Source organism: Sebastes fasciatus, chromosome 4 (genome assembly GCF_043250625.1).
Source record: "Sebastes fasciatus isolate fSebFas1 chromosome 4, fSebFas1.pri, whole genome shotgun sequence".
Classification (NCBI taxonomy): domain Eukaryota; kingdom Metazoa; phylum Chordata; class Actinopteri; order Perciformes; family Sebastidae; genus Sebastes; species Sebastes fasciatus.
The window spans coordinates 13,585,694-13,613,304 of NC_133798.1; the positions used below are offsets into that span (position 1 = coordinate 13,585,694).

The 27,611-nt window shown below is 41.0% G+C and overlaps 1 protein-coding gene across 1 annotated transcript in view; it reads left to right on the forward strand.

The window, feature by feature from the left end:
• Nucleotides 1-725: 725 nt before the first annotated feature.
• ranbp10 (RAN binding protein 10) overlaps nucleotides 726-27,611 on the forward strand; it is a 54,056-nt gene continuing 27,170 nt past the window's right edge. The window contains exons 1-3 of the mRNA XM_074632131.1: nucleotides 726-1,084; nucleotides 13,054-13,165; nucleotides 25,596-25,648. Coding sequence (XP_074488232.1) covers nucleotides 886-1,084; nucleotides 13,054-13,165; nucleotides 25,596-25,648 — 364 coding nt within the window. The 5' untranslated portion in view covers nucleotides 726-885. The remainder of the gene's footprint in view (nucleotides 1,085-13,053; nucleotides 13,166-25,595; nucleotides 25,649-27,611) is intronic.

Sequence of the window (27,611 nt, forward strand, 5' to 3'; positions counted from 1 at the left end):
TAACCCTACATTAACCCTGACTTCTAATAACAAATATCCTATATTGTGAATAAAATAAACAATCAGGTAACCTACTTCATAAATATCACATAAAAAACTACCAATATTTAGCTAATAATTACTTAATGTAATATAGAAGTGATGACACAGATGATAAGAAAAACACTAAAATCACTTGAATAGAAACTCTGTCTTTAGGCATATTAAGCTAAGAAATACACTTTGCTTTTCCCCCCTCATCTAGCTAGCAAATATATTGATGTTTCACTTTCTCTAATACATGTGCCACATTTGGATAAAAATTATAGATGAAGATACAATTACATAATGTAATATAGAAGTGATGACACAGATGATAAGAAAAACACCATGCTAAAGTCACTTGAATAGAAACTCTGTCTTTAGGCATATTTAGCTAAAAATACACTTTGCTTTCCCCCCCCCATCTAAATAGCAAAGATATTTATGTTTCACTTCCTCTAATACATGTGCCACATGTGGATGACAATTATAGATGAAGATACAATTATATAATGTTCTAAAAAACGGTCTACATGGTCTAAATTCAACAGTTGAAAGACTACATTTCCCAGCTACCTCTCTCATTGGAAGCCCCTGAACCCGGATAACCATAGTGGAGCTTTGTAGTCATTTCTAGAGACAGTATCATAAACGCGAATGAGCAGCTGAACTACATTACCCAAGAGGCACTGCTCCCAGCCTACAGTACATTCTGCTGCTGCTTATCCGGGGATGTCACACACCGCTGCTATTTTCTCCCCTCAGTCCCTCTCACTCTCTGAGCCTACAGACTGACACACGGGGTGCTTTTGGATAGAAAAGAAAACGAACAATAAGATACAAAGAGGGCCTACAAAACAGAAAATGGCAGAGCTCGGAGCGGGCAGCCTGCCGTTAGGAGATCCTGCTTTTAACTACCAGGAACACGAGCTGAACGAGCGGCTGAAGCTGCTCTACCCGGCTGTGAACGAGGAAGAGACCCCTTTACCCAGATCCTGGAGCCCCAAGGATAAATACAGCTACATTGGGCTGTCACAGAACAACCTGCGGGTCCATTACAAAGGTTAGAGGAGCTGGCAAAGTACTCACAATAACAGCAAGAGGGGTCTCAGCTCTAATCTGTCAATGTGTTGTTGCAGAGGTGGTCTCTCTCTCTCACACACTCACAGTATGCGATTATGTTGATTGTGTATGTGTGTATGTGTGTGTGCGCACTGCTCTGGTAAATCTAGTCTGAGCTGCCTCTCCTCTCCTGTCTCTGTAACCTTGCTTTGTTTCCACTAAATGAGCAGAGGAAATGCCCCAAATGGGTGACAGTGAACTCGCCAGCCCTGATGACAGTTAACCACCACACTTGATATTCACCTTCAACAACAACACGGCTCCTCTCTCTCCTTTGTTTGTTTATTTATGACGTTTATTGTTTGCAGTAAACTGACACAGTTTGTACTAGAAAGGGGCAGCAATAACGACGCATAGAGCTCAGCTAACTACAGATAATGGTATTTAACAAACAAGGAGCTAGCTCACAGCTAGCTACCTCTTATGCAAATATAGCTCTGTGGCTAACGAGCTAGCTAACGTTAGCTAGCTAACCTAGCTGTTCCTTGTGACTGTTATTGTGTTTGACTAAAAACAGGAGGACAAGCTGGGGACAAAAGAGACGCGAGCCAAACTTGTTAACATATCACAATGTAGCTAGCTAGTACTGCTGCAATTGTTTAGTGTTTTGACAACAGCAAGCACCCAAAATAGGATAAAAATGGCATTGTTTGTGTGTTTCTCGCGTGATTTCAGTGGTCTTTTCCAGAAATTCGTCAATCAATTTTTCCCCAGAGCTGGAAGCAACCGGTCCAACTCCATTCAGGACTGTATGTGCCCTGACTGAGCTCAACAACAGTCTCATGTCCAAACCTAACCAAGCAGGCAAAGCCAGCTCGCTTTCAACAGCTGCTCTGATGTGAGAGGAGGAGGAGGAGGAGGCCTCTGCGCATTTACATTAGGCCAAAATGTACCAATCTTGTATTAAATCTTTGGTATCGGCAGATTTTGGCGTTGTCACAATAACAGCAACTTTACTCGTCGGACAGTGCAGCCAATCCCTTATTCGGATGGCTAAAAATATCAGTCAGGCCTCTATCAGCTGGATTCCTTTATGTGTCCAGCTTCTAAATCAAAACAAGGTGACTCTTGTGTGAAGTCCTGTTCTCAGTCTTTCGCCTGCTCTGTTATTTTTCGTCAGGCGACACGTCAGGGCAGCCCCCCAGTCAGTAGCAGGCAAAGCTGGCAAAGCTAGATCCTGCATCTCAGTGCTGTGAAAAATCTCCACAGCGGCATTGCAAGGCCACTTTGGGGCCCTGTTGGCTGTTTACATCAGTGAAACATGCAGAGGATGAGAGGATGCAGGCAGGCTGTGCAACCCATTTTGGAAAGCTTATTTGGCACAGACGTAGTAATGGTCCTGCTGTTTTGTGAATACTAGACAAGGCCTTTTATTTGTTAAAATCAAGACTCTCAGGCATATAGCCAGATATAACCCAAAAGATTATTTGATGCATAATGGATCAGGTCCCTGCTGTTGATATGAGCAGTGGTCGAATTCAAAGCAGCAGTGGGTAGAATTGGAGCAAATATGATTTAAAAAAAATAAGTTATTTTTACAAAAAGGTCAATATATTCTAACAGTAGTACATGAGACAGGAAATTTGAAAACAAATCCTCTGTGTTCTGTGGTGTCCTCCTAATGGCACAATTCACCAATCAGAGCCGAGCTGGAGCCTTGCCGTCTCTGAGCAGCTGTCAATCACTCGCGAACTCCGATCAAATAGGTTCGAAGTAAGCAGTGCTGATCAAATATGAATCAATATACTGTTACTGTAATGAATATTTCTCACCTCAAATGTTTTCAGGAAAATCTTGTAGTGTACTGTATGTCACTGTAAGTTTGTGACCCGGTCGCCATGTTGAGATCAGTTGAGGAAATACCAAGCACCGCCCACCAGCCGGAGCAAACTTTCTAATTTTACAGCTAAACAGTACACTACAAGATGTTTCTGAAAACGTTTTATGCAAGAAATAGGCATTACAGTAACAGAATATCAATTCATATTTAATCAGCGCTGCCTAGTTTGACCATTTGATCGGAGTTCGCGAGTGATTGACAGCTGCCTCCGTTGAATGAACAGCCAATTGGAACGCTCTCTCTCTGAAATGACCTGTCATTGGCCGTAGTCTCATCAAGATTTTCCTTAGGCCTGAAAACAGCCATGAGGCGGTGAAGAAGTCTAGTTTTCTCTCAGAACACTTGACTTACAATATGCTGAAAGGTTATTATGGAATTTTTGCCCAATGATGCCAAAAAGATTCTGCCTACTGCTGCTTTAATAGAAGCCTACATTCTGTTTATCAGTGGTGTAGATTGCCTATTTTTTGTGGATACTGTTGTGCTCCATGGTGATTTATGTTATAGATGTGACAAAGAAGAGTTGTGACAAAGTTTTTTTCATCTAGCCTTCCATTATAATCAATTATATTGAGATCCTGGCATTCTGTCTAGAATCACAGCCCATGTATGTCTGAAGATAAGCCATGTCATGTTGGGTTTATTTATGTGGGGCATTGAGTCTTTACGTCAATGAAAAGTGCACAGATTAAGTGACACTGCACAATTGTTCAGGGATGATGTATAAATAGGTCTATTCTGGAGTGTGCAGGATAATTTTTCTCCTCCTGGTAGTTTTAGCTCCTGCTCTGTTCCCTCACCCTTGTGGTTTGAATGCTATTTTGACCAGTGTGCCAATTTTCTCTGTTCAAGGCCACACAGTGTCTACCTAGTCCTGCTGTGCACGGACCGATTCATCTACCCAAGTCTCAACAGATAGGCTAGATACATAAATAAACACTGCAACACATAATCACACATATTGACTTGGTGCCTATGAATACACCAATTGAGTGATGTCAGTTTTTTGTTTACAAAATTTGATGTAGAGATGATTTCATTGTTCTTTTAATAGGCCTTAAGGATCGATAAATGGAAAGACAGATACAGTTGCTTTACAGGTAGAGGCACTATTACATATAGGGAGTAAAACATTCTGTACCTAATGTATGGTAGCATACCCTATAGTGCTTCTTGTATGTATGAATTAACATATAGCTGATTAAAAAAATAGATTGGCCAGCATTCAATTCATCTTTTGATCATCCTCCAGGATGACTAAGATGTTTAAGGAACTTTATTAGAATGACAAATAAATAGCTCATTAAAGAAACATGAATACAAATATATATAGTGTATAGGTTTTCTGTGGATTCATGTTTAGAGAAAAATAATGTAAACCCAATAATATATGAATAAGCAGTAACTATCCAGTTATCCATATCTACATACTAAGTAAGTAAGTAAAGATGTATATAGCACTTATCAAATAAAAGTTCATCAAAAAGCAGTTAAGGACAAAATATGCTTCAACAACTTCAGCACTCTGTCCACTGGTCAATCTTTCTTTTACTGAATGATATATTTAAAATAGTGAAGGTGAATGACTAACAATGGGCTGAAGTGGCATTAAAGGAGTAGTTCGACATTTTGGAAAATTCACTTTCTTTGCTGTCAGCATTACCTATTAGCGGCTGTCAATCGATTTTAAATATTTAATCGTGAATAATCGTAAATTAATCGCACATTTTCATCTGTTCAAAATGTACCTTAAAGAGAGATTTGGATTATCATAAAGTGGGCATGTCTGTGAAGGGGAGACTTGTGGGTACCCATAGAAGCCTTTTTTATTCACATATCTTGAGGTCAGAGGTCAAGGGACTTCATTGAAAATGGCCATGCCAGTTTTTCCTCGCCAAAATTTTGCGCAAGTCTGGAGTGTTATTTAGCTTCCTTTGCGACTAGCTAGTATGACATGATGTATGAGCCCGCTACACCCTAAAAATCGCAAGTTGCGATAATGTGTCAAAGAAATTAGTGGTGTTGAAACAAATTTGCATTAACACGTTATTATCACGTTAACTTTGACAGCCCTAATTTCTATAAATACGAAGCTACCTACTCATGCTGGTTAGCTTTGCTTAGCACAAAGACTGGAAATGGTCACTCTGACTCTTAAGGCTATGTAGATGTGGAAAGCATAATGTGCAGTTTAGCCTCCTTTAAACCATAGTCTTGGTTTTTCGGCCTGTAAACTGCTTTTATCAACCATTAAAGCTCTGATATATGGAGTGAAATTAGTCTCAAAATGGTAACAAATGTGTATTACATGATCAATGACAAATGAGACTTGTGCGTAATTTTGGGTACTCACAAATGCGTGTTCCAATCTACACACACAATCAATTTGAAAATGTAAAACAGTTTTACAAATGCACACATCACAACCTGAGTACATATTAATATTTTACGTACAGAACTTAATCTCCACAGATCTGGTAAGACTTGACTAGCTGGTAAACATTGGATATTTACCAGCTAAAGAATCTGATATTTCCATCAGGAGTCACTACAAAACAGAGCTAAAGAGAGACACAAACTAAAATTAATGGTAAAGTTGCTATGTGTCTGCTCATGTGTAAATAAAAAATTGTCTGCTAACACATTCACCTTAACAACTTTTAAGGTCAATGATATACAAATGTTGAGATTACAATTAGCTGCACTGCCCCCAAGGGGCCGGAAAGAATCAATGAAGGCAGCTTTAAGCTTCTGCACTTGTGGCAGCACTTCACGGACTCCAAATCCACTGGGCATAATTCACCTTCTTCTGACATGAACCATGAGCTGTTGACCCTTGGTCAAACCACTTCACACTCAAACCTCCCCACGTGATGCAGGTCACAGCCTGACATAGCCAACGGAACTACATCATCTGAAAAAATCTGACATGCAATCCAGAGGTCACCAAAGTAGCCTGGATATCCTCCAATCCTTGGCTGTGCCGTAAAATTCGGTCCTTGAAAATCACAAACAAAATGACAGAGCACAATGGAGTCATCTATTGAGAAAGTGCTTGACAAAGTGCCATAGATGAAGACAAAGCTTTTGCTCCAGTTATACAACAACCTAATTGCTCATAGTAACAGCCTCAGTAACCCATAATCCCAGAGCTTCCCCTTCAGGACACCTTGGACACACTGCTACTTAAACACAGAGTCCAAAAAAAGGTACTGCAGATACAAAAAGCAACATTCAAGTACTGCTAGAAGTTAGAAATTGTAGCTCTGTGCTCATCAAAGTTATGGATAGCAGCAGTTTTTCGCTAGCAGGAAGCTGGCAGAACCAGATACTATATGTCATATGAGCGTGCAGGGCGGTGCAGTCCCGTGGGTCTGATGCACGTTCATTATGCCAAGGAAAATAACTCTGGATTCAGCTATTAGTTAATTTTACAACATTTAGGACATAATGATTTAAATCAGGGCTATTTAAGTGTTCGTACTGGGAAGTTGATTTACCTAAAAAAATGATCCTCTGAATTACAGATGTCTTTTTATACATCCATGGTCACAGACTCATTGGCGTTTTTAGTCAAAAATGGCAGCAGCGCTAATGGAGCGCCATCACGGGAGTTTCTTCTAAACCATATCTACTGTACGTAGCATATTATGTTTTTATGGTATTTAAAGGCTAATGTCATTGTTTGACATTGTCACATCCACTTCCTGTCCAATTCCAAACTCAAAAATGTATATATGCGATAGATGTGAAACACATATTCTTTTAATTCCCTTTGAGTCAGTTGAAAGTTTTTTATAAGACACGCTTTCAATATTTTCAGAGAGCAGTTAAGGAAGTTACTGTAATGACTATTTCTCATGTAAAATCTTTTCAGAAACATCTTGTAGTGTAATGTTTAGCTGTAAAATGAGAAAGTTTGCTCTGACTGGTGGGAGGTGCTTGGTATTTCCTCAACTGATCTCAGCATGACGCCGGGTCACAAGCTCTCTAATTTTACAGCTAAACAGTACATTAAAATTTGTTTATGAAAATATTTTATGTGAGAAATAGGCATTACAATAACAGAATATTGATTCATATTTCATCAGCGCTGCCTAGTTTGACTGTTTGATCAGAGTTCGCAAGTGATTGACAGCAGCTCAGAGACGGCAAGGCTCCAGCTCGGCTCTGATTGGTTGTTTTCCTCCGGTCTGTGAAATCTTGCAGATGCCATTAGGAGCACCGGAGGACACAGAGGCAAATGATTTGTTTTCAGGTTACCTGTCTCATGCACTACTGTCAGGATATAGTGACTGTTTTATAAAAATAACTTTTTAAAATCATATTTGCTCCAACCTGCCTAACCCAACTTTAACTTTGTTGCTTTGTCTTCAGATTTATCTATCTTATCTATTCTGAAAAACATCTGAAATTGTTCTCGAGCTGAAGTAACTTTTCCACTTAACACTTAACAAATGCCAGAGAGTCTGTGTTTCTTCAACCAATCTAACAATTTAACAAGAGGTTGTTATCTTTTGTGAGCTTTGGCCAGAGATTGTGCGGGTTGCGTCGAAAAGGTAACACCCAAGTTTAAAAATGTGCAAAAGCTCTTACGAGACTCGGTGCCCGACCACCGATCCTAAACTTAACCATTTGAGGTTGATGCCTAACCTTAATTATCTCGCGAGAGTTTTGCAATTTGGGGGGTTACCTTCTAAAGACAACCATTTGCTCCTGAGATGCGAGGACTAGAATGAGTCAGGTTAAAATGGCAGTGATTCTCTACGTCATAGTAGTGTTTTGTCCATTCTGTATCCACTGTGACAATGTACTTGTTGACATTATAAATATGTCCTCTAATTCCTCCATGATCGCTCTGTTCTTCATTGGTCATAATGCTGTTGACTCCTCTGCTGCTGCTAATGATGGGACGAGGCAGAGGACAATGTGGCGCTGTGGCCTTTGTTGTGCTTGCTGTTATTGAACTGATAGATTTTGCACTTTCCCCTGCTTGTAATCGAGGCTAGAATCTCGGGTGTGATTACTGGTTTTCTAGTAAGCAATTAAGTCGTCACTGTGCTGAGGGGTAAGAACAGGACATTAACCTTTGATCCTTGACCTCTGGTGGAGAGGTTTGATGTCACATAACAGCTGAAACGTGTGACCCTGCAGTGTTTTTCAGAGGACTGTTTATTTGAGTTAAATTGTTTGTATTTTTTATGTAAATATTACAATTTGGAGTACTGGTGTAGTAGTGGAGGTTTATGTCTCTAAAACACCCTTAGACATCACCCTTAGACATCACCTACACTGTTATGTAGCCAGCCGTCCAACCAGCAGGCAGGTGGCCAACGGCAGCACTGTAAAGATAAATTGAGGGCGTATAAATCTTTGGATGCCTATAGTTAACTATCCTTCAGTGAAGTCAGTCAAAAAGAGAGTCTTACAATTTCGGCGAAGCGTTTCAGAGATGGAGAGAAAGGGTTGCCAGTAGTTTTTTGTAACTGTTTTTGCTAACCTCAGCCAATGGCTCATGGCTGCGGACGGCAGAAGGCTAAATATTAGCAACATTTACTGTCCATCTCTGAAATGTTTCGCCGATATTTTAGGTCGCCAGAGCCTGGAATCACAGTTTGTCATCTCTAATGTATGTGATATCTCGATTCTGGCACCCAACAACACAGCAAGATGACATTTTAGATGTGTAACTTTAGCCCACTGCTAGTGTAAGCCTCCAGTCTTTCCTTTTTTTTTGCCTCCAGCTAACACTGTGGCGTAATCATGACGTCGACTCAAAAAGGGTCTATTATGTGTGTGTTATTAAGTGTGTTATGATTTTAGTTCTACATGAGCAAATCTAATTTTGATAACCTCAGAGCAGACAAATCCTGGTGCACCCCCTGTGATTTTTGGTGCCACCCTAAGGGGGGCTCAGACCCCAGGTTGGGAACAACTGATTTAAGGGGTGGGGGGTGTTTGTTAAAAGTTGTAACCATTTCTCCTACCCATCTATGCAGTTGTAGAGAGACCTGTTGGCCTACTGACAACTCGTTTTCACAAGGAGCAGCTAAAAATAGATGCCATGAATGTTGCTGCAGCCATTGGACTGGACAATCACACACAAACTTACACATGCTCAGGCGTGCTGGTCACATGAATACACATCGATGTGTTGAGTTGTAGAACGGGCAGAATTGAATGTGGTTACTAGTCTAGTCACTCGACATATTTCTGCGGTTATTCCTAGGCCATTTTACTTGATTACATTGATGCACAAGCATATGTATTAATAATGTTCTGCAAATTCTAATGTACTTCAATTCAATACCACCACGATGACAGGTTTAGGGAATGATTGCATGACATTTATCTCCTGTTAACATTGTCTGTACATGGTGTGATGATGATTTCATGAGCGGGAAAATAACTGCAAGCGTAAATAGAACATAAAATTTAAAAATATAATCATAGTTGTGTCATAATCATAGATAAATATAAACCACAACACTGAGCTCAGTTTCACTCAACTAGCATATTTGATCATTACTATATGTCCTACATGTTCCCAGCTGGCTTGTGTGTTAGTAGCTGGAACCCCCATGCCCTGTCTGTCTCTTACACACACACACACACACACACAAACACACACACACACACACACACACACACAGACACACAGTAACAGCCTCAAGGTGTCTGCTGACAGCCAGCTGCTTCGTTTAAGGTTACAGCCTATCTACATTTCATACTTACACACACATTCACTCACACACACACACACACATACACACACACACAGAGCTTTGAATGACAAATGACTTTATCGGGACAGGTGAATCAGTCAATGGTGTGATTACATGTAACGGAAAGAGATGCACATGTTTACTGTAGAGCCTAGATGGCAGTTATACAACAACACGCTTCTGAACATGGTAGTCTCTCTCTCATGACCCGAGGGATTGCATAAGCAGCCATCTGAATATAGAATGACAGACAGTAATGACGGTTGTGCTTGAATGTAATTGGTCCAGAGACAATACATGAGCCCTATGATCCATTTGCTTACATCTGTACCACTGATTGTATATAAAGTCTATTCTCTTTACACACAGACACAAAAATATAATCAATGTCATTTATAATCTGATTATAGAAAAGTCACAATTTAACAAAAGTATGGATTACTGGAGTCCTATTTGAGGTTATTTTGTGCATTTTCCCAGGGCAAGTAAACTCTGTGTTCGGGCAAGTGAAAAATAAATGTGATCTTTATTAGGTATGTCCGGATATTCAGTAAAAATATACAATCGGGAGATTGTCATCAATGCTTTCGTTCGAGTGCCCAGACTATTTTCCGCTGCTCCGAGAGTGAGGTGCTCTGAATAACTGAACGGTAACGCTATATTCCAACAGCGCTCCGAATTTACGAACTATGCAGTTTCTGCCAGAGTACGCTCTGGCGCTCGGAGAGACCATTTACGAATGCACCCATAGCATGAAGCTACAAACAAATCTGTGTTGAAATCAAGCCCCAGGAAGAGCGCCGGGCTGTGAAGCAAATTTTCATTGTGGCCAAATGGCGGAATTATAACTTCTGTGTCCGTCATGTGAAGCCATTGGGCCCAAAAATACTTTTTCCCATAGACTTACATTGGGAAAGAGACGTCTGCAACTTGAATAGCCCTTATTTATATCATTAGGGCCGAAGCTGTAGCCGAATCCAGAGTTATTTCCCTTCCTCCGTTCATGTGAATGACACCCAGTCCGAGGCTGAACCGCTGGCTGAGAGTTAAAGAAAACATTACTGCGCCTGCTCTGTGGGCCCAATGGATGCAGAAGATCAGCGGATGATCGGGGTACTTTATTTGCAGTCGAGCCATTTTGGCTTCATTTGCCACTGAGCAACTTCCACAGGAATGAACAGGAGCCCGCCTCCAACACTGTATCCAGCTCTCTTTTTCCATCCATGGTTGATATTGGCAGGAGGAGAGCTAGTTAACGTTATTAGCTGTTAGCTGTTAGCAGCCGGTGGGCAGCACAGTCCGCACACGGGAGAAGTTTATCTTCAGGAATTGCCAGAACAGGTTTGTTTACTAAACCTGTCAGAAAGGGCTTTCTGTCAGAAATCCCTGAAAGCAAACTTCTCCCATGTAAATAAGGCAACCTAACAGCTAACGTTAACAGATGTTCCATTGAGTTACATTATCAGTAAAAATGAGCATTAGGCAAAGGTAAATTATAACACTATCATGATGTGTTCAAATGTAGTTTTTGGCGAGGAACTTGAATAAATCCAGTTGTTTGAAGGAGATGTTTTCACAGCAATATAAAATAGATATTAGAGAGAGAATTATGACCTGTGTAACTTTCTAACAATACCTCTAAGCAGCTCATAGTTTTACATACTTAAAACCACTAATGCCAAGCTTCTGTAGAAAGCAAGCAGAGTTTGCGATTGTTGAAATAGTGGAAAGACTGACCAAGACAGTTTTGATGAGTTTTATTTTGTTTCTGTCGAGTTTGAATGAAGTGCGTTTACAATGATTAGCAAGGTGAAATTACTGTTTCTCCCAGTGGAGTCTTGTGGCATTGAGGAGAGCATATTAATTGTATGTTTTTTGTACATTCATAAATTACAATAATTGTTTAAATCCCTCTTGATCTTATTTTTTTAATAGGCCTACATTTTTTATTTCGGACAACTAAGTTTGGCTATTGGGCAAGTAAAACATCTCATCTACTTGCCCAAAGGGCAACTGGCTGAAAAACCTTAATATCAAGCCCTGGATAACTAGATTTCATTGTATGTCCCAGTACATCAAGTTGAATTGTTAGGTGTGATGTTAGGTATGATATGACGTCCTAGAAAATGAAGTGTGACAAAGAGGAACTTGTTCGTGAAACACAGGCTTGGGGATAGAAAAATAAAAGCTCATGAAAGCACAGTAGGTCAGTAAAGTCACGGCCTTAACAGAATAATGTCACACGGCTGACAAGTGACCCCCGCCAGTTCTACACTTTGGCTTGTACAGAGGGCAGTCAGGCTCTGGTCAGCTGGTCGGCTGTGTTTTCTTTACTTTACTCAGATGAGCAAATCAGTGGAAAGCCAAAGGCAATACCAGATTTGTGTCATATAATTTGTTTATAGGTTAGGTTCATGGCACATAAGGGTTTTGAAGTGTAAAAAATGCATAGAAAGTCCATGTTACATTTTCCAATGCTACATCTGAGGATGAGTTTGACAGGGTAAAGCTGCCGTTAGATTTGCTATGCAGTAGACACTAAAATGTTATAGATGCTGAACAGCCGGTTGGTGTAAACAAAATGCACTGATAGAAGTCTGTGTCAGTGAGTCAGTTTTTTGAGTGCACAAATGTAGGGATTGTTACAAGCAGTCAGCTTTCCCTCTGCTGGTTTTGGAATTAAACTTAGCCAACATCCAAACACGTTTCGTGAAACTGTTTGTCTGCTTTGGTAGAAAATCAGCAATCAAACAAAGGCCCAATGTTATTCTGAAGCTCCATTTTGCCAGTGAAAGAAAATTGGAAGCAGTAGGCTAATGTCACTTTTTCAACTTTTGACTTTGTTACAGGAGACTGCTGTGTTCATGTCTCGTGTGAAACCACAAGTCAAAGTTAACTGATGTGTCACGTGACTTCCATACTTAAGTTACAGCTCTTCTGGAGTTATTTTAACCCAAACCGCTATCTCTTGCTTAAGCTAACTAAGTAGTTTTTGTCACATAACTTCCGTACTTAAGTTACGCCACTCGTGGAGTTATTTGAACCGAAACCTCAATCTTTTCCTAAAGTCCAAGTTGTTTTGTTGCCTAAACCTAACCAAGTTGATCTACTCCTAAACCTAAGTCAGTAGTTTTATTTTGAAAAGACTTGAGTGGATATTGACACATGCGTCACGTGCTGGTCACAAAAAAAGGGAAATTTGTGTCTATGTACACAAATCAAACGAACTGCCGTGAGACTGTGTTATGCCACCAAAAACCTTGACGACGCATCTTCCGGAAGACTCCTTACAAGAAATGATGTTATCATATTGTTCACGTACACCTTGTATTTCTTCTCTTGCAGGCCATGGTAAGAACCATAAGGACGCAGCATCAGTGCGAGCCACACACCCAATCCCTGCTGCCTGTGGGATCTACTACTTTGAAGTCAAGATTGTCAGCAAAGGTCGAGACGGGTAAGCAGATACAACTTTGGAACTATGATCATTTTTTCCAAGTCACTGTTGCACTCATTTTCACTGTGCCCGAACAAGATGAAAATTGTTTTTTGATTCAAATTGATTTGAGCAATAATTGCTTCAGTATTTCCTGCCATTAGTTTTTATTGTCTGTACTCTGTGAAGTCTCAGGGGCAAATTCACAAAAGGATGTGCGACTTTCGTGGCTACGCAACAAATTAGACAAAAATAAACTGTAATTGTTAAGCACCCACAAAGGATGAAATGCAGCCATAACTGTGCTGCCAAGCAAATAGAGTCTCGGTGCTCCTGTGCTATTTGCACATGCATGCACATGTATTGACATCAGGGAATATGCAGACATTTGATGCAAAATCTGCCCCTTTCTATGCAAATGAGCCTCATTCCACAAACAGTCTGATTTACAAAGGTCTGCGCTAATAGCCACACGCCGTTACAGTGAAATTATTAGCGTCTTCAGAGCGTTGTTGTTAACTGAAGCACTGACAAACTGGGATATTAAATCCCAAATACGATTTCTTTCTCTCATGTTTAGAAGTTTTGAGGAATGCCTCTACACCTCGTTGGTCAGGACCTGTAGCTCGCAGTCTGAACATTTTCTTTTTCCCTCTGCCATTGTTCTGCCTACAGTATTCTTGGCGCAAAGGCAACACTTATACTTTGCCACATGAATAATTGCAATCGGACACAAAAAAACAGGAAAATTGCACTCGGGTGCATCACTTTATGGGTGTGTTTGCGCCGTAATATCATTAGCGCAGTATTTTCTGTGAATCGGACCTTGAGACGGGGCAGATAGCGGTTGCAAGCGATGCACACTTCATGATGCTATAAGCAGCCGCAATCCATTCTTTGTGATCGCCCCTCAGTTTCATATACAGGTACATGGATCCCTGCACTGCATTGGCTGTTTTCTGAGAATATTATCAAATGAGCCAATCTCATGAGAGATAGAGTAAACTGTATTGTCCCCAAGGGCAAATTTGTCTTTGGCACAGTGCTACAGTCACATAAAAAGTGTTACAGTTTACATAAAAAACATCACAAAAACAACATGAAACATCTTAAAACATAGAGACATTTGACATTGACAGCATGGCAGCTTAAAAAAGAAGCTTTAAGAATTAATGTACTAAGTGTTAATGGTGCTCTATACGAATCCAGAGCATTAATATAGCAGCAAATAGGGGATGGGGTGATTCAAGTGAGAAAATGGCTTAAACTAACGTTACAGACTGCTTTTACAGTCTGTGACTGTCTTTTTTATTTCCCTTTCCCCACACTGATGTAAAAATACATTTGCCAGTGATTATCTTAATATTACTCCAGCGATGAAATATATCCATGTCATAACCATTGTCATCAACAAGTTTGAAGTCAAGTACTTCAGTAAAAGTACTGATTCTCCAGTTCTGGGAAAGGGTTGCTATGACATGCAGTCAATAAATGTGTCTATGTGTCACAGCAATCCTTTTGAGTCAATAAATGTGTCTGTGTCACAGCAATCCTTTTGAATTTGAGGTCCAGTATTTTTCTAATCAGGCATCTGACAGGGTCAAATATCTTGTTGCATTTGTTTGTTTTTAAGATGATTGAATAAAATATTGAAATATTAATCAGACAAGTTTCTGATGTTTATTTGGAGTAAATTAATTGTTATGTTAATTGGGAATTTAAAAATCAACTAAGCGCCCTTCTGACCCAACATCTTTGGCGGAGATAGCCTCATCTGACCCAAAAACATATCTGCACCTTTTATTCCTGTTTTATAACCATATATATAATGTGTTAAGAACTTACCAATGTGTAATGTCTATAGGAACTGTCAAAATGCTTAAAATATAGCTATTATTGCAGCACCAAAAGGCGCGGTGAGAAATTTTTGGGTGCACATTAATTAATGATGTGCTGGTGGACCTAAATGAAAAAGCACCCACCCTCCGGTTCCCCCCACTGTTAGCTCTGGCAGCTCTGTTGCCGTTATTTTCACTGTCAGCGCTGTTAGCACCGTTAGTATAGAAGCAAAGTGTTTTTTTGACAACAACCGCTGCAGCCATTTTGGAATGAAAACGCTTATTATATTTATAGTATTTTAGTGTTCAACACAGGCCAATTCGGTAGAATATAATATACTTTTGTACGGCACTTTTTAGGCTTTAGGGGCGTCCGGTAGTCGCTTTCAGTCAAAAATGGTGGAAGTGTAGCTTTACTGCTGGGTGCTGATGTTGCAATGGAACGATCAATTGACTTTCACTTCTTGGCAATATACGTTCTTTGCCGTTAGCTGCGATCCACCAGCTCAGCCGTCGCCATGTTGAGAGACGTACAGTACCTCCTGGATGGCACTGTACTCTGCAAATATGTTTTGTCATTTACGTTTATGTGCAACAAACAATAAGTCATTATCAAAAACAATACATTAATTGAATTTATCTCAGTACCACCACATTGGCTCTAGAACTGTACTGGAGAAGAGTTGTGCAACATGTTTCAATTCTGATGGACTTGCACTGAAGCTCACACTAGTCTGCACCTCGTTGTGTGTGCACTCTCCAAGTAAGAAATTGTTACATGCTAAACAGTAGCATGTTAAACTAACATGCCAAATGGCATTATAGCAGTTTATCTAGGAAGTCTAGTATGCACTGTGAAATTGTCAGCAGTGTTTTCAGGCTAGCTATGTCTGTCTGTAGTTCCTCCATAATGTGTCAAACATCACTTGATTAGAGTGCGCTTTCTTTGCTCGTCTTTGTTTCTTGTGGTTATTTTGGTATGGCCAGACATCCCCGGGTCACTGTGATGGCTTGTGAACTTGTGAACTTGCTTCAGCGTCATTTCCCTCACCTTGAGTCTGCATAAAAACAGCAATCTTGATATCACTGTTTTCAGTTCCTTGCCAAATACAACAGTGCCTCCAAATATGGCACTCACGACCTCTATCAGAGTGGTCTCAGTCTTGTTGCCAATATCTGCATCAGCTGTCCTGTTCTCCAAATGGTTTTGAGCCAAGACAGAGAGAGTTGCATCAACAGTGGCAGACATTTAAACTCATCTGCCGTGTCAGGGAAAATAAAGATGTTACAACCCAAAAGTTATGCAACATGCTAACAGGGACAAAACCTGACTGTCAAGGTTCTATGTAGCTACACCAGAATGATCTCAATGTGACATTTGGCCCAGTTATTTCCAGAAACGGGAATGGGAAATTACAATTGTACATCAAAAAAGAACATCCGACCAAGATGCAATATAGAACATCCTTTTTAATTGTTTTAGTTATTCTAGGTGACACATTTTTAAACTAGTATAGAAATTTTACTTGTAGGCAGATTGTAACGCCTTTATTCTGCAGGCACTAGTGCAAAACCTTGCTTGCTCACATCTGGTTTCACGATTTGATCATGCTATGACTTGTACTGATATGTTGACCAGAGTACACTCAGCGCTAATCCAATGTTTCCCCCATGATTAAACCAATCCAGGCATTGTTTGCTCCATGATAGCAGCCAGAAAAGGTGACATCATGCACTGTTCCTGAAGTAACTGAATTAACTTAAAACTGAATTCAAACTGAATTTGACAGTAAGCCACATTACTGTCCCTTAGGCTACATCCACACTAATACGTTTTCGTAACCATCCAGACGAGCGTTTTAGGGCCGTTTCAGAATTAATCTCCGTCCGTGCTACCACACCTGTAAATGCATATCGCATAACCATTCACGTACACTGGGCATGCCTGGTACGCTGTAAACAGGAAGCAGCGCAGAACACGGGGAGTTGATGCAAAGCACTGCAATAATAGCTTGCCTCCTGCGCATGTAGGCAGTAGCAGCATTATACAATGCTGAATTTAACTGCATAACAGCTGTTAGCTATACAACAGGGTCAGCAACGCTTGTAACTTATTATCCATGTTGAAATTAACCACTGACGGTCGAGGCTGATGTCGTTTGTTTTCTTCCGGAAAAAGTTCATGTGATGGGGCTTGACGAATCAGGAAAGGACACGTCATGACTGATAAGACACAATCAAGAAGCGAACGTGGGTGTCTGTGTCATCGTTTTCAAAGGTCTCTGTTTCTGTCCGTCCAGACTAAAGCGCAACCCCGGAGTTTTAACACTAACACGGGGTCAGCAGCGTTTTCAAACGTCTCCGTTTTAGGGGCTCGAAAACAGCAGAGTAGTGTGGACGCTAGGCATAAACATAGCAAAAGTTATGCGTTTTAAAACGAAAATGTATTAGTGTGGATGAAGCCCTAGCTAAAGCATCTGCTGGGATTGTTGTGGTTGTTGGTCAGTACCAGTGACTCTGCAATTGCTTTGCCAGGTGCTTGGATTCATGGCTTTCAATGCTCACTTTTTGACCTGCATTGGAACCGAAACCCTCCTCCATCCTCCTCAATAACAGTTTCAGGTTGCATAATGCACTGTTAACACTCCCCAGTTCCAGTTGAGCAGCTCAGTGTGATCAGAACAAAACAGTGCTGTAAAAGACAACTGCAATGTGGGAGTGTCTGTATGTCAAATCAAATCAAATCAATTTATTTTTGTATAGCGTCAAATCACAACAGAAGTTATCTCAAGACGCTTTATATATAGAGCAGGTCTATGACCGTACACCATAGTTTAGAGACCCAACAGGATCCACCAAGCGCACTGTGGCCAGGAAAAACTCCCCGATTACTGGGAAGAAACCTGGAGCAGAACCGGGCGCAGGGCGGGCGGCCATCTGCCGAGACCGGCTGGGGGGATAGATAGATAGAGAGAGAGTGAGAGAGAGAGAGAGAGAGATAGATGGAGAGAGAGAGAGATAGAGAAGCAGCCACAATAGCAGTCTAGCAGCTGTAATAGCTAATACAAGTAGGACTGATAACACAAAACCAATAGTGGTGGATGGAAAGAGTGATAATACAACTATCGGAAAGCCAGCACTGTCCAGCATCTCTCCTCAGTACGTCCATGTGTATTGGTGTGGGACGTCCCTGCGATCGATGCCCGTGCGTTGGTTCCTGCAGCATCAGCATGCTTGCTGGGAGCTCTTGATGTCTTTGGCAGTGATTGAGAAGTGTTATTCTCCAGGCTGCCACATTGTCACTAGGTGTTGGAAATCCCTCGTTAGCATTGGTAGTCCCTCGTACAGACGTAGTTAATTAGGGATGGTAGCAGTTGGTGTCAAGCAGGCACCGACGCAGCAGCAGATGCAGCCACAATACCGGAGACCACCAAGATCCAGGTGAAACCCTGCTCCAAGTGTACCCATGCTCCAGGTATAACCTCGCTCCAGGTGTGACCCCGCTCCACGGTTAGCTGCGAGACAAGGAGGCACAAGGACTCCCGGGAAGGAATGAAGTTAGTAACAACATGGACATGGGACATGAGTATATACAGAAGGAGAGGGGAGCTCAGTGTGTCATAGGAAGTTCCTTATGACAGTGTGTCATAGGAAGTCCCCCGGCAGTCTATGCCTATAGCAGCTTAAGTATAAGCGTTATCAAAGAGGAAAGTCTTTAGCCTACTCTTAAATGTAGAGACGGTGTCTGCCTCCCGGACTGAAACTGGGAGCTGGTTCCAGAGAAGAGGAGCTTGATAGCTGAAGGCTCTGGCTCCCATTCTACTTTTGGAGACTCTAGGAACCTCAAGTAACCCTGCATTCTGTGAGCGCAGCGCTCTAGTGGGGTAGTAGGGTACTATGAGCTCTTTAAGATATGATGGGGCCTGACCGTTTAGCGCTTTGTAGGTGAGGAGGACGATTTTAAAATCTATTCTGGATTTTACAGGCAGCCAGTGCAGAGAAGCTAATACAGGTGTAATATGATCTCTTTTTCTAGTTCTAGTCAGTACACGTGCTGCAGCATTCTGGATCAACTGGAGAGTCTTAAGAGACTTATTGGAGCAGCCTGATAATAAGGAATTGCAGTAATCGAGTCTAGAGGTAACAAATGCATGGACTAATTTTTCTGCATCATTTTGACACAGGATGTGCCTGATCTTCGCAATGTTACGTAGATGAAAGAAGGCAGTCCGTGAGGTTTGTTTTATGTGAGAGTTAAAGGACATATCCTGGTCGAAGACAACTCCCAGGTTCCTTACGGTGGTGCTGGAGGCCAGGGCAATGCCATCTAGAGTAACTATATCATTAGATAATTTGTTTCGGAGGCGCTCATGGCCTAGTACAATAACTTCAGTTTTGTCTGAGTTTAACATCAGGAAATTGCAGGTCATCCAGGTTTTTATGTCCTTAAGGCATGCTTGAAGTTTAGTTAACTGGTTTGTTTCGTCTGGCTTGATTGATAGATATAATTGGGTATCATCTGCATAACAATGAAAGTTTATGGAGTGTTTTCTAATAACATTGCCTAAGGGAAGCATATATAAGGTAAATAGAATTGGTCCAAGTACAGAACCCTGTGGAACTCCGTGACTAACTTTGGCGTGCATGGAGGACTCATCGTTGACATGTACAAACTGAGATCGATCTGATAAATAGGACTTAAACCAACTTAGTGCAGTTCCTTTAATGCCAATTAAATGTTCCAGTCTTTGTAATAGGATGTCATGGTCAATGGTGTCGAAAGCAGCACTGAGATCTAGCAAGACAAGTACAGAGACAAGTCCTTTGTCCGATGCCATTAGAAGGTCATTTGTAATTTTCACTAGTGCTGTCTCTGTGCTATGGTGCACTCTAAATCCTGACTGATAATCTTCGAATAAATGATTGTTCTGTAGAAAGTCACACAGCTGACTGGCAACTACTTTCTCGAGTATTTTGGAGGTAAAGGGAAGGTTAGATATAGGTCTATAGTTGGCTAGGACCTCTGGATCAAGAGTGGGCTTTTTAAGAAGAGGTTTAATTACAGCTACTTTAAAGGACTGTGGTACATAGCCTGTTAGTAAAGACACATTGATCATATCCAGTAAAGAGGTGCTAACTAGAGGTAAAACTTCTTTAAGCAGTTTAGTTGGGATGGGGTCTAGGAGACAGGTAGATGATTTAGATAAGGAGATCAGTGAGGTTAATTTGTGGAGATCGATAGGAGAAAAGCAGTCTAAATATATATCAGGTTGTACAGCTGTTTCTAAGGTTCCTAAGTTTGAGGATAAATTGGTACCAGTTGACGGTAGGAGGTGATTAATTTTGTCTCTAATAGTTATGATTTTATCATTAAAGAAACTCATGAAGTCACTACTACTGAGGGTTGTAGGAATACATGGCTCAATAGAGCTGTGGCTCTCTGTCAGCCTGGCTACAGTGCTGAATAGAAACCTAGGGTTGTTCTTATTTTTCTCTATTAATGATGAGTAATGGGCTGCTCTGGCATCACAGAGAGCCTTCCTATATGTTTTAAGACTATCTTGCCAGACTAAATGAGATTCTTCCTGTTTGGTGGAACGCCATATCCTTTCCAGTTTCCTCGATGCTTGCTTTAATTTGCGTGTTTGAGGGTTATACCATGGAGCTGACTTCCTTTGTTTTACTAACTTCTTTTTTAGAGGGGCAACAGAATCAAGTGTGACTCGCAGTGAGTCTGTAGCACTATCTACAAGATGATCAATTTGGGTAGGGCTAAAATTAACATACGAGTCCTCTGTTATATTGAGACATGGTATTGAATTTAATGCTGATGGAATCGCTTCCTTAAATTTAGCTACAACACTATCGGATAGACATCTAGTGTACACACTTTTATCTGATGGTGTATAGTCTAGTAATAAGAATTCAAAAGTGATTAAATAATGGTCTGATAAAAGAGAGTTCTGTGGAAAAACAATTAAATGTTCAATTTCAACGCCATATGACATAACAAGGTCGAGGGTGTGGTTAAAGCGGTGAGTGGGTTTATGCACGTTCTGCGAGAAACCAATTGAATCTAATAAAGAGATAAACGCAGTACTGAGGCTATCATTATCAACGTCCACATGAATATTAAAATCACCTACTATAATGACTTTATCTGTTTTCAGGACTAAGCTTGATAGAAACTCTGAGAATTCAGATAGAAATTCAGAATATGGGCCTGGAGCGCGGTACACTATAACAAATAAAATTGGCTGTAGTGCTTTCCAGGTTGGGTGTGAAAGACTAAGAACAAGGCTTTCAAATGAGTTATAATTTAGTTTAGTTTTAGGGTTTATTAATAGGCTTGAGTCGAAGATGGCTGCAACTCCACCTCCTCGGCCGGTGTCTCGAAGAATGTGAGTATTAATATGACTCGGGGGAGTGGATTCGTTTAGGCTGACATATTCTTCCTGACACAGCCAGGTTTCGGTAAGACAAAATAAATCAATGTGATTATCTGATATTAAATCATTTACTAGTAGAGCTTTAGATGACAGAGATCTGATATTTAAGAGTCCACATTTAATTCTCCTGTTTTGTTGCTTTATTGCAGTGCTAGTGTTAGATTTTATTAGATTATTATGTTTAACTCCTCTTCTGTTTACTTTTGATTTAATTAATTTAGGTGGGGCAGACACAGTCTCAGTTAGGTTTGGGGTTAAGCTATGGGTGGGTAACTGCTCTAATGGAAGCGCAGAGAAGTGTGTAAGACTACAGCTCTGCGTCCTGGAATGACCCCTGGTTTGTCATGGATTTGTTCCACCAACAATCTTGGTCAGATTTCTGGATAAGAGAGCCGCACCATCCAAAGTAGGATGAATGCCGTCTCTCCTAATCAGACCAGGAATTCCCCAGAAAGGGTTCCAATTGTCAATGAAGCCCACATCGTTTGCTGGACACCACCACGACAGCCAGCTGTGGAATGACTTCATGCGGCTATACATGTCGTCACTGGTCAAATTGGGGAGGGGACCAGAGAAAACTACGGAGTCCGACATTGTTTTTGCATATGCACACACCGATTGGACATTAACTTTAGTGACCTCCGATCGACGTAACCGGGTGTCATTACCGCCGACGTGAATAACAATCTTACTGTATTTACGTTTATCCTTAGCCAGCAGTTTCAAAACGGATTCAATGTCGCCCGCTCTGGCCCCCGGGATGCAATTAACTATGGCAGCTGACTTCGCTAACTTCACGTTCCGCAAAATGGAGCTGCCGATAACCAGAGTTGGTATGTGTAACTACTACCTTAACTGTAAATGGGAAAGCCTTCCAAATCAACTGCAAGACAGTGCCAGTGTGATTGAATGGAGTGATTGTCTGGTTCACTGGACCAGAAGCAGGACTTAACAACATCTTGATAATAATGACATATAGTGCATCACAAACACATCTGAATGGACATTCCTTTCATTCTTACAGTGCAGATAGAAGCGGTATGTCAGGAAATACCACATGAGTAATGCCACGAAAATAACATGCACTGCATGTGTATTTCCAAGTTAGGAACTTGGCTATACAAATAAAGCCAAAGTATATGCAAATATGATATGAATGACTGAACTGGGACTCAAAAAACACAAACTGTTTATACTACTGCATGGCCTCTGTTCTCAGGCTTCGGTCTCTCAAAAGCATGGAGGAAAAGTCTAACTGAATGTTAAGTCTCCTCAATTTTTGTGTAAGGAAATATAAACTATAATGATGCTATAGCTATTGTGTATATTTTACCATTTTTGAGAAGAGGATAAAACCGTTTCTGGACAAATTTGTGGAGACAGCATCTAAGCTTCAAGCCTCTGGGTGGGCGCTTCCCATATAAGCGGTTGACTGACATTTTTAACAAGCTTGACGATTAGTGCTTATTATCAAGCGTTAGTGATTTAAAGGGACAGTGTGTAACATTTCGGGGGATCTATTTGCAAAAATGGAATATAATATTCATAACTATGTTTTCATTAGTGTATAATCACCTGAAACTAAGAATCGGTGTGTTTTCGTTAGCTTAGAATGAGCCATTCATATCTACATAAGCCCTGTTTCGACCACAAGAACTTTTCCCTGGAACTAAGAGCCTATGAAAGAACTCTTGGCATTTTGACCACAGAGACCAGGGTCTAAATTAAGTTCCAGGGACCTTTTCCAGTGCCTTTTTACCCTGATCTGGGGTAGTACTTTCTGAAAGTACCGGAACTGGTACTGGCAGGTCTTTAGACCGTGGTGAAAATGGGCTGAAGGAACCTTTTAGTTACCTGAAAAGTAGTTCCTGGGACTAAAAGTCTTTTGTTGGAAACCCGGCTATAGGGAGCAAGTCCCCTTCACGGAGTCCTCCATGTTGCTCCCCCATGTTTCTACAGTAGCCCAGAACAGACAAACCAAACACTGGCTCTAGCTAGAGCTTTTTTGCATTTTTACGTTACCTGAAGGCCACAGTAGATCTCCGACATGCTTGTGAAAGTGCAAAACCGTGGTACCACCAGCCGCCGTTTGACTTCTGTTGCTCCCAAAGTTGTGTTTATATGGTAAGGATGGCCTCTGAGCGAGGTGAACAGCGTAACCATGGTTTTGCACTCGGCTGCTCATGTTAGTTTTGGAAAGGCAGGAGTGAGCGGAGGGGTACTCAGTTGGTTGCAATCTGCAACCACACCATTAGATGCCGCCAAATCCTACACACTTAAGCTTTAAGACATGTCCCTTTACAACAGTGAAGTTACTTACTCTTTGTTACTTATTCCCACTAGACGTTACTTTTCATTACATTTCTCTCTGGCTGTAAAGTTTAGTTTCATTGCCCCCTCTTATGGCTGATACTTGTTCCAGCCCAATAAAACGTTAACGTCTTTCTGACATCAATGTAATGTTTGGTCATGGCATACTCCATATTACCTATGTGAATTGCCATTTTATGTTCAACTATTATTTGAGGTGTCTTTATTTCGACTAACATAGGCTTTGCCACAGGGACAGATTGGCATGTAAATTACATCAGTAGAATTGCAATTAATAAACAATCTATGGAAAAACCTACTTCCTGTAAGTAGGTGAGACAAACCATCGCAATTGCTGTTGTTATGACATTGGTCACATTGGTAGTTGCCTTTAAGTGAAAGCCAGATTGATGACTCACACATCTCCAATGAACGTCCCATTACGTCTTTTAATCTGAGGGAGCTGTGGTTCCATTTGGAGAACTGGTCAAAGGCTCAGTATGATTTTTTTAGTTTGACTGAAATGATGATTGTAATCTGATAAGAAGCATAGTCTAGGAGTTCTGTTGTTTTTTTCATCATTTTTAGAATATCTCTGGGTGCTTCAATCGCTTGTGTAATGACGTAATAATAATAATTTCATAATTTGGGTAACCCTTATCAGATAAACATTTTTAGTCATGCAAGCGGCTTTAGGGATGGCAATCTCGGTCTGTCAGTTGGTCACTCTACTGCAACTAATGGATAGGTTGCCATTCAATTTTGTGTAGACATGCATGGTCTCCAGAGGATGAAGCCTACTGACTGAAAGCGACTACTTGATGCCAGTAAAATGAAATGGCCTGTGTTGAACAATAAAATATTATAGCGTTTTCAGTCCAAAATGGCAGCAGCGGCTGTTGTCAAAAAAACACCAGAGTTTTGTCTTTTTGCTTCTGTAGTCATTGCCCCAAGTTGCTCCGTGGGCGCTTTACAGCAGCCCACTGCTCCTAAGGATGGGTTAAATGCAAAGGTCAAATTGCATCTACTGTATGTAAATGACAAATATAATAAAGTTTTTTTTTTTTTTAAATGTTCTGCTGATGTTAACATTTACCTCAAAGCACTGCTGTGCCCGAGAACAGCCTCACAGAGCTGATAGCATGACAGAAGACTCTTTGTCTTGTTCTATAATGGCTGAATAATTAATTAATCTCTAGATGAACAGTTGCTGGAGTGATATTTACTTATTTCTGTTACTCTGCGTTATGGTTCTTGTCGCACCATTACTTCAACTTATTTGATAACTTCCTTAAAAACATCTTTGTCTGATGTGACACCAGTGTTTTTTCCTCCTCTTACATCCTAGATGTCATTGAGGAAAAAACAGGAAACTTGTGAATAAGGCCATACATTCGGCTTAGACAAATTTATTGCTGGGATTTGAGTGATGACATCAGCATGTGCCAAAGTGAGCTGAGACTATGCCAAACGTATTCAACTGACAATATTGATGACTCGTTCAATTGAGCAAAAAGGTTTTCCGCTGTGCTTTCGTAAGCTTGCTTACATGAAAAGGATGCAGGCCAAGCACTTATCCTCGTGTGACGGACTTATGTCACTGCTGACCCCTAAGCTTCAACTTTTGATGTTATGACGCTCCCTTTGAGGCAGCTCATTCTGCCATAACTAGTTCACACATTTGGGATATGTAAGGAGATCAAAGATAGTATGTTCTCTGCCTGACACGCATCAATGTATGATCTGAATATTTTTCAAAAAATGACCTGAGGAAACACCTAAACGTTGATACTCTGGGGTGATTACAGATATGTTTACATGTTTTACATGTTTTCCTTCTCTTGTTTTGTGCAGGTACATGGGCATCGGCCTGTCTGCCCAGGGAGTCAACATGAACAGACTGCCTGGTGAGTAACATGTGAATGATATCATCGTAACATAACCAGCATGGGGATGGATAGATGGACAGATAGGCATTTGTTAGATTGATCGATGCTGAAATTAATTTAAGGATGCTACAGTGGGATCTGTGGTTGGAGCAATCGGCGACATGTTGCGAAATAAGGATTCCCAAGGTTACTCAACATGAACAGAGTGTATGGCAAGAGCCAGAGCCAGAATTTCAAACACTTAATGGTCGGATCGGACCAGTGCTTGGCAAGCCGAGAAGAAAAACACCCATCAGCGCTCTCTCCTTTTGTTCAGTTTTGGTTACACACAGGACAGTCTGCGCAGCGCTGGAGGGAGCTGAACTTTTCTAATTACTTATTGGCCCACCTCTCCAGTCCTCCGACCCCATTGGCTCAGATTACAGTCAAGCATTGGAAGTGCTGTGTGGTTGGTTTACTCTAGCCTTTACATCACTGAATAGAAAGGTCTTATTAAATAATGTAAACACTGGAAAGGGGTTGATTAATAGCACACTTAGGGCCCTATTTAAATGATCTATAGTGCATGGTCTAAAGTGCATGGCGCAAGTGCATTTAGGCTGTGTCCAACTCCATTTTTGCTAATTACACGGCGCATAATCTGGATGCAAAGTAAGGCGCAAGGGGCAAAGGGGTTGTATTTAGTCTCTTAATTAAACAGGTGTGTGTATCAAGAATTAAACCAATCAGAGTGTCATCTCCCATTCCCTTTAAAAGCCAAGTGTGCCTGCACATTGCCGCATTGCCATTCACGCCGGTGACCGGAGCAGCGCTGAGAGCGTGCTGCAGGTTGAGCAATACAGACTGCCTGAGAGCATTACTTCATTATATTTCATTATATTCCGAATTTAGTGTTTCTCCTTAACATAAATAAAAACATTGTTCTAGTGCCGACACTGTATTTAACTGAAGATGAGGAGAGCTGCTGTCACCCTGTGTGTGTAACAAGCAGAGTGTACATGCGTTGTAAACCTGCCTATGTAGACGCATCTTACTATCTGAATAATGCGCCCTTTAAATAGCATGAAAATACTGCGCCAGACTTTAGAACAGGTTTTTGTTGGACAATGGTGCAATCGCTGTTGCCTCAAGATAGCAAGGCGCCAACAAAGCGTCTGACCACACCTCATTTAAGACCAACACGCCCATGGGCGCATGTACATTTGCTACTTACACAACGAGGGCGCTGGGCATGAAAATGACAACAGCATCGGTCTGAAACTAGCAATGACAGTTTCGCTGCATGCCGCTTTGCTTTGCGCCCTTTTGCTTTGCATTGTTTTGCTTTGGCCACTTAGCTTTGCGCCACGCCACTTTGGGCTGGGTGTAAGACAGGGCCCTTAGTCATTGTTTTCATCCAGGCCGTAGATATTTTTGGTGCTGCAGAAGTGGGGAGAGATGGTGGGGATGACGATATCTCCATGTGTGGAGGCAAGATATAAATGTAGATGAAAGGAATGAAGAAAGTGACAAGAAATGGATTTTGTGGATAGGTGAAAGTAGCCAGAGAAGTGCCAACATTAATGAGATTCGGGGATGAAAGCAGGAGGAGATGAGGACGTGTGGCGTTGCTATAGTAATTGGATGTGGCTTGTGGATTCAGTCTGACAGCTGCAGAGAGAACATGTCAGGACATGTCACTGAACAGTCATATGGATCAGTGACAGATGATGTTGACTTGGGCTTGCAGTCTGACCTCAGACTACTCTGAGTTAAGACAAACACTGCTTCTCATTTTGTAATGATAGATTGCGCCAACTGTATTTTACATAGAACATGTTTTTTGCGCCGACACCAAATTACATGAATATAATGTGCACATTTGTATACAGGATATTTGTGTGAATGTGTTTCTCACATATCTAAGGGTGTCATCACAAGCAATTTCACAACACAATCAATAATAATAATAACCTGTTGGTGTAAATTTGTGCTCAGTTTG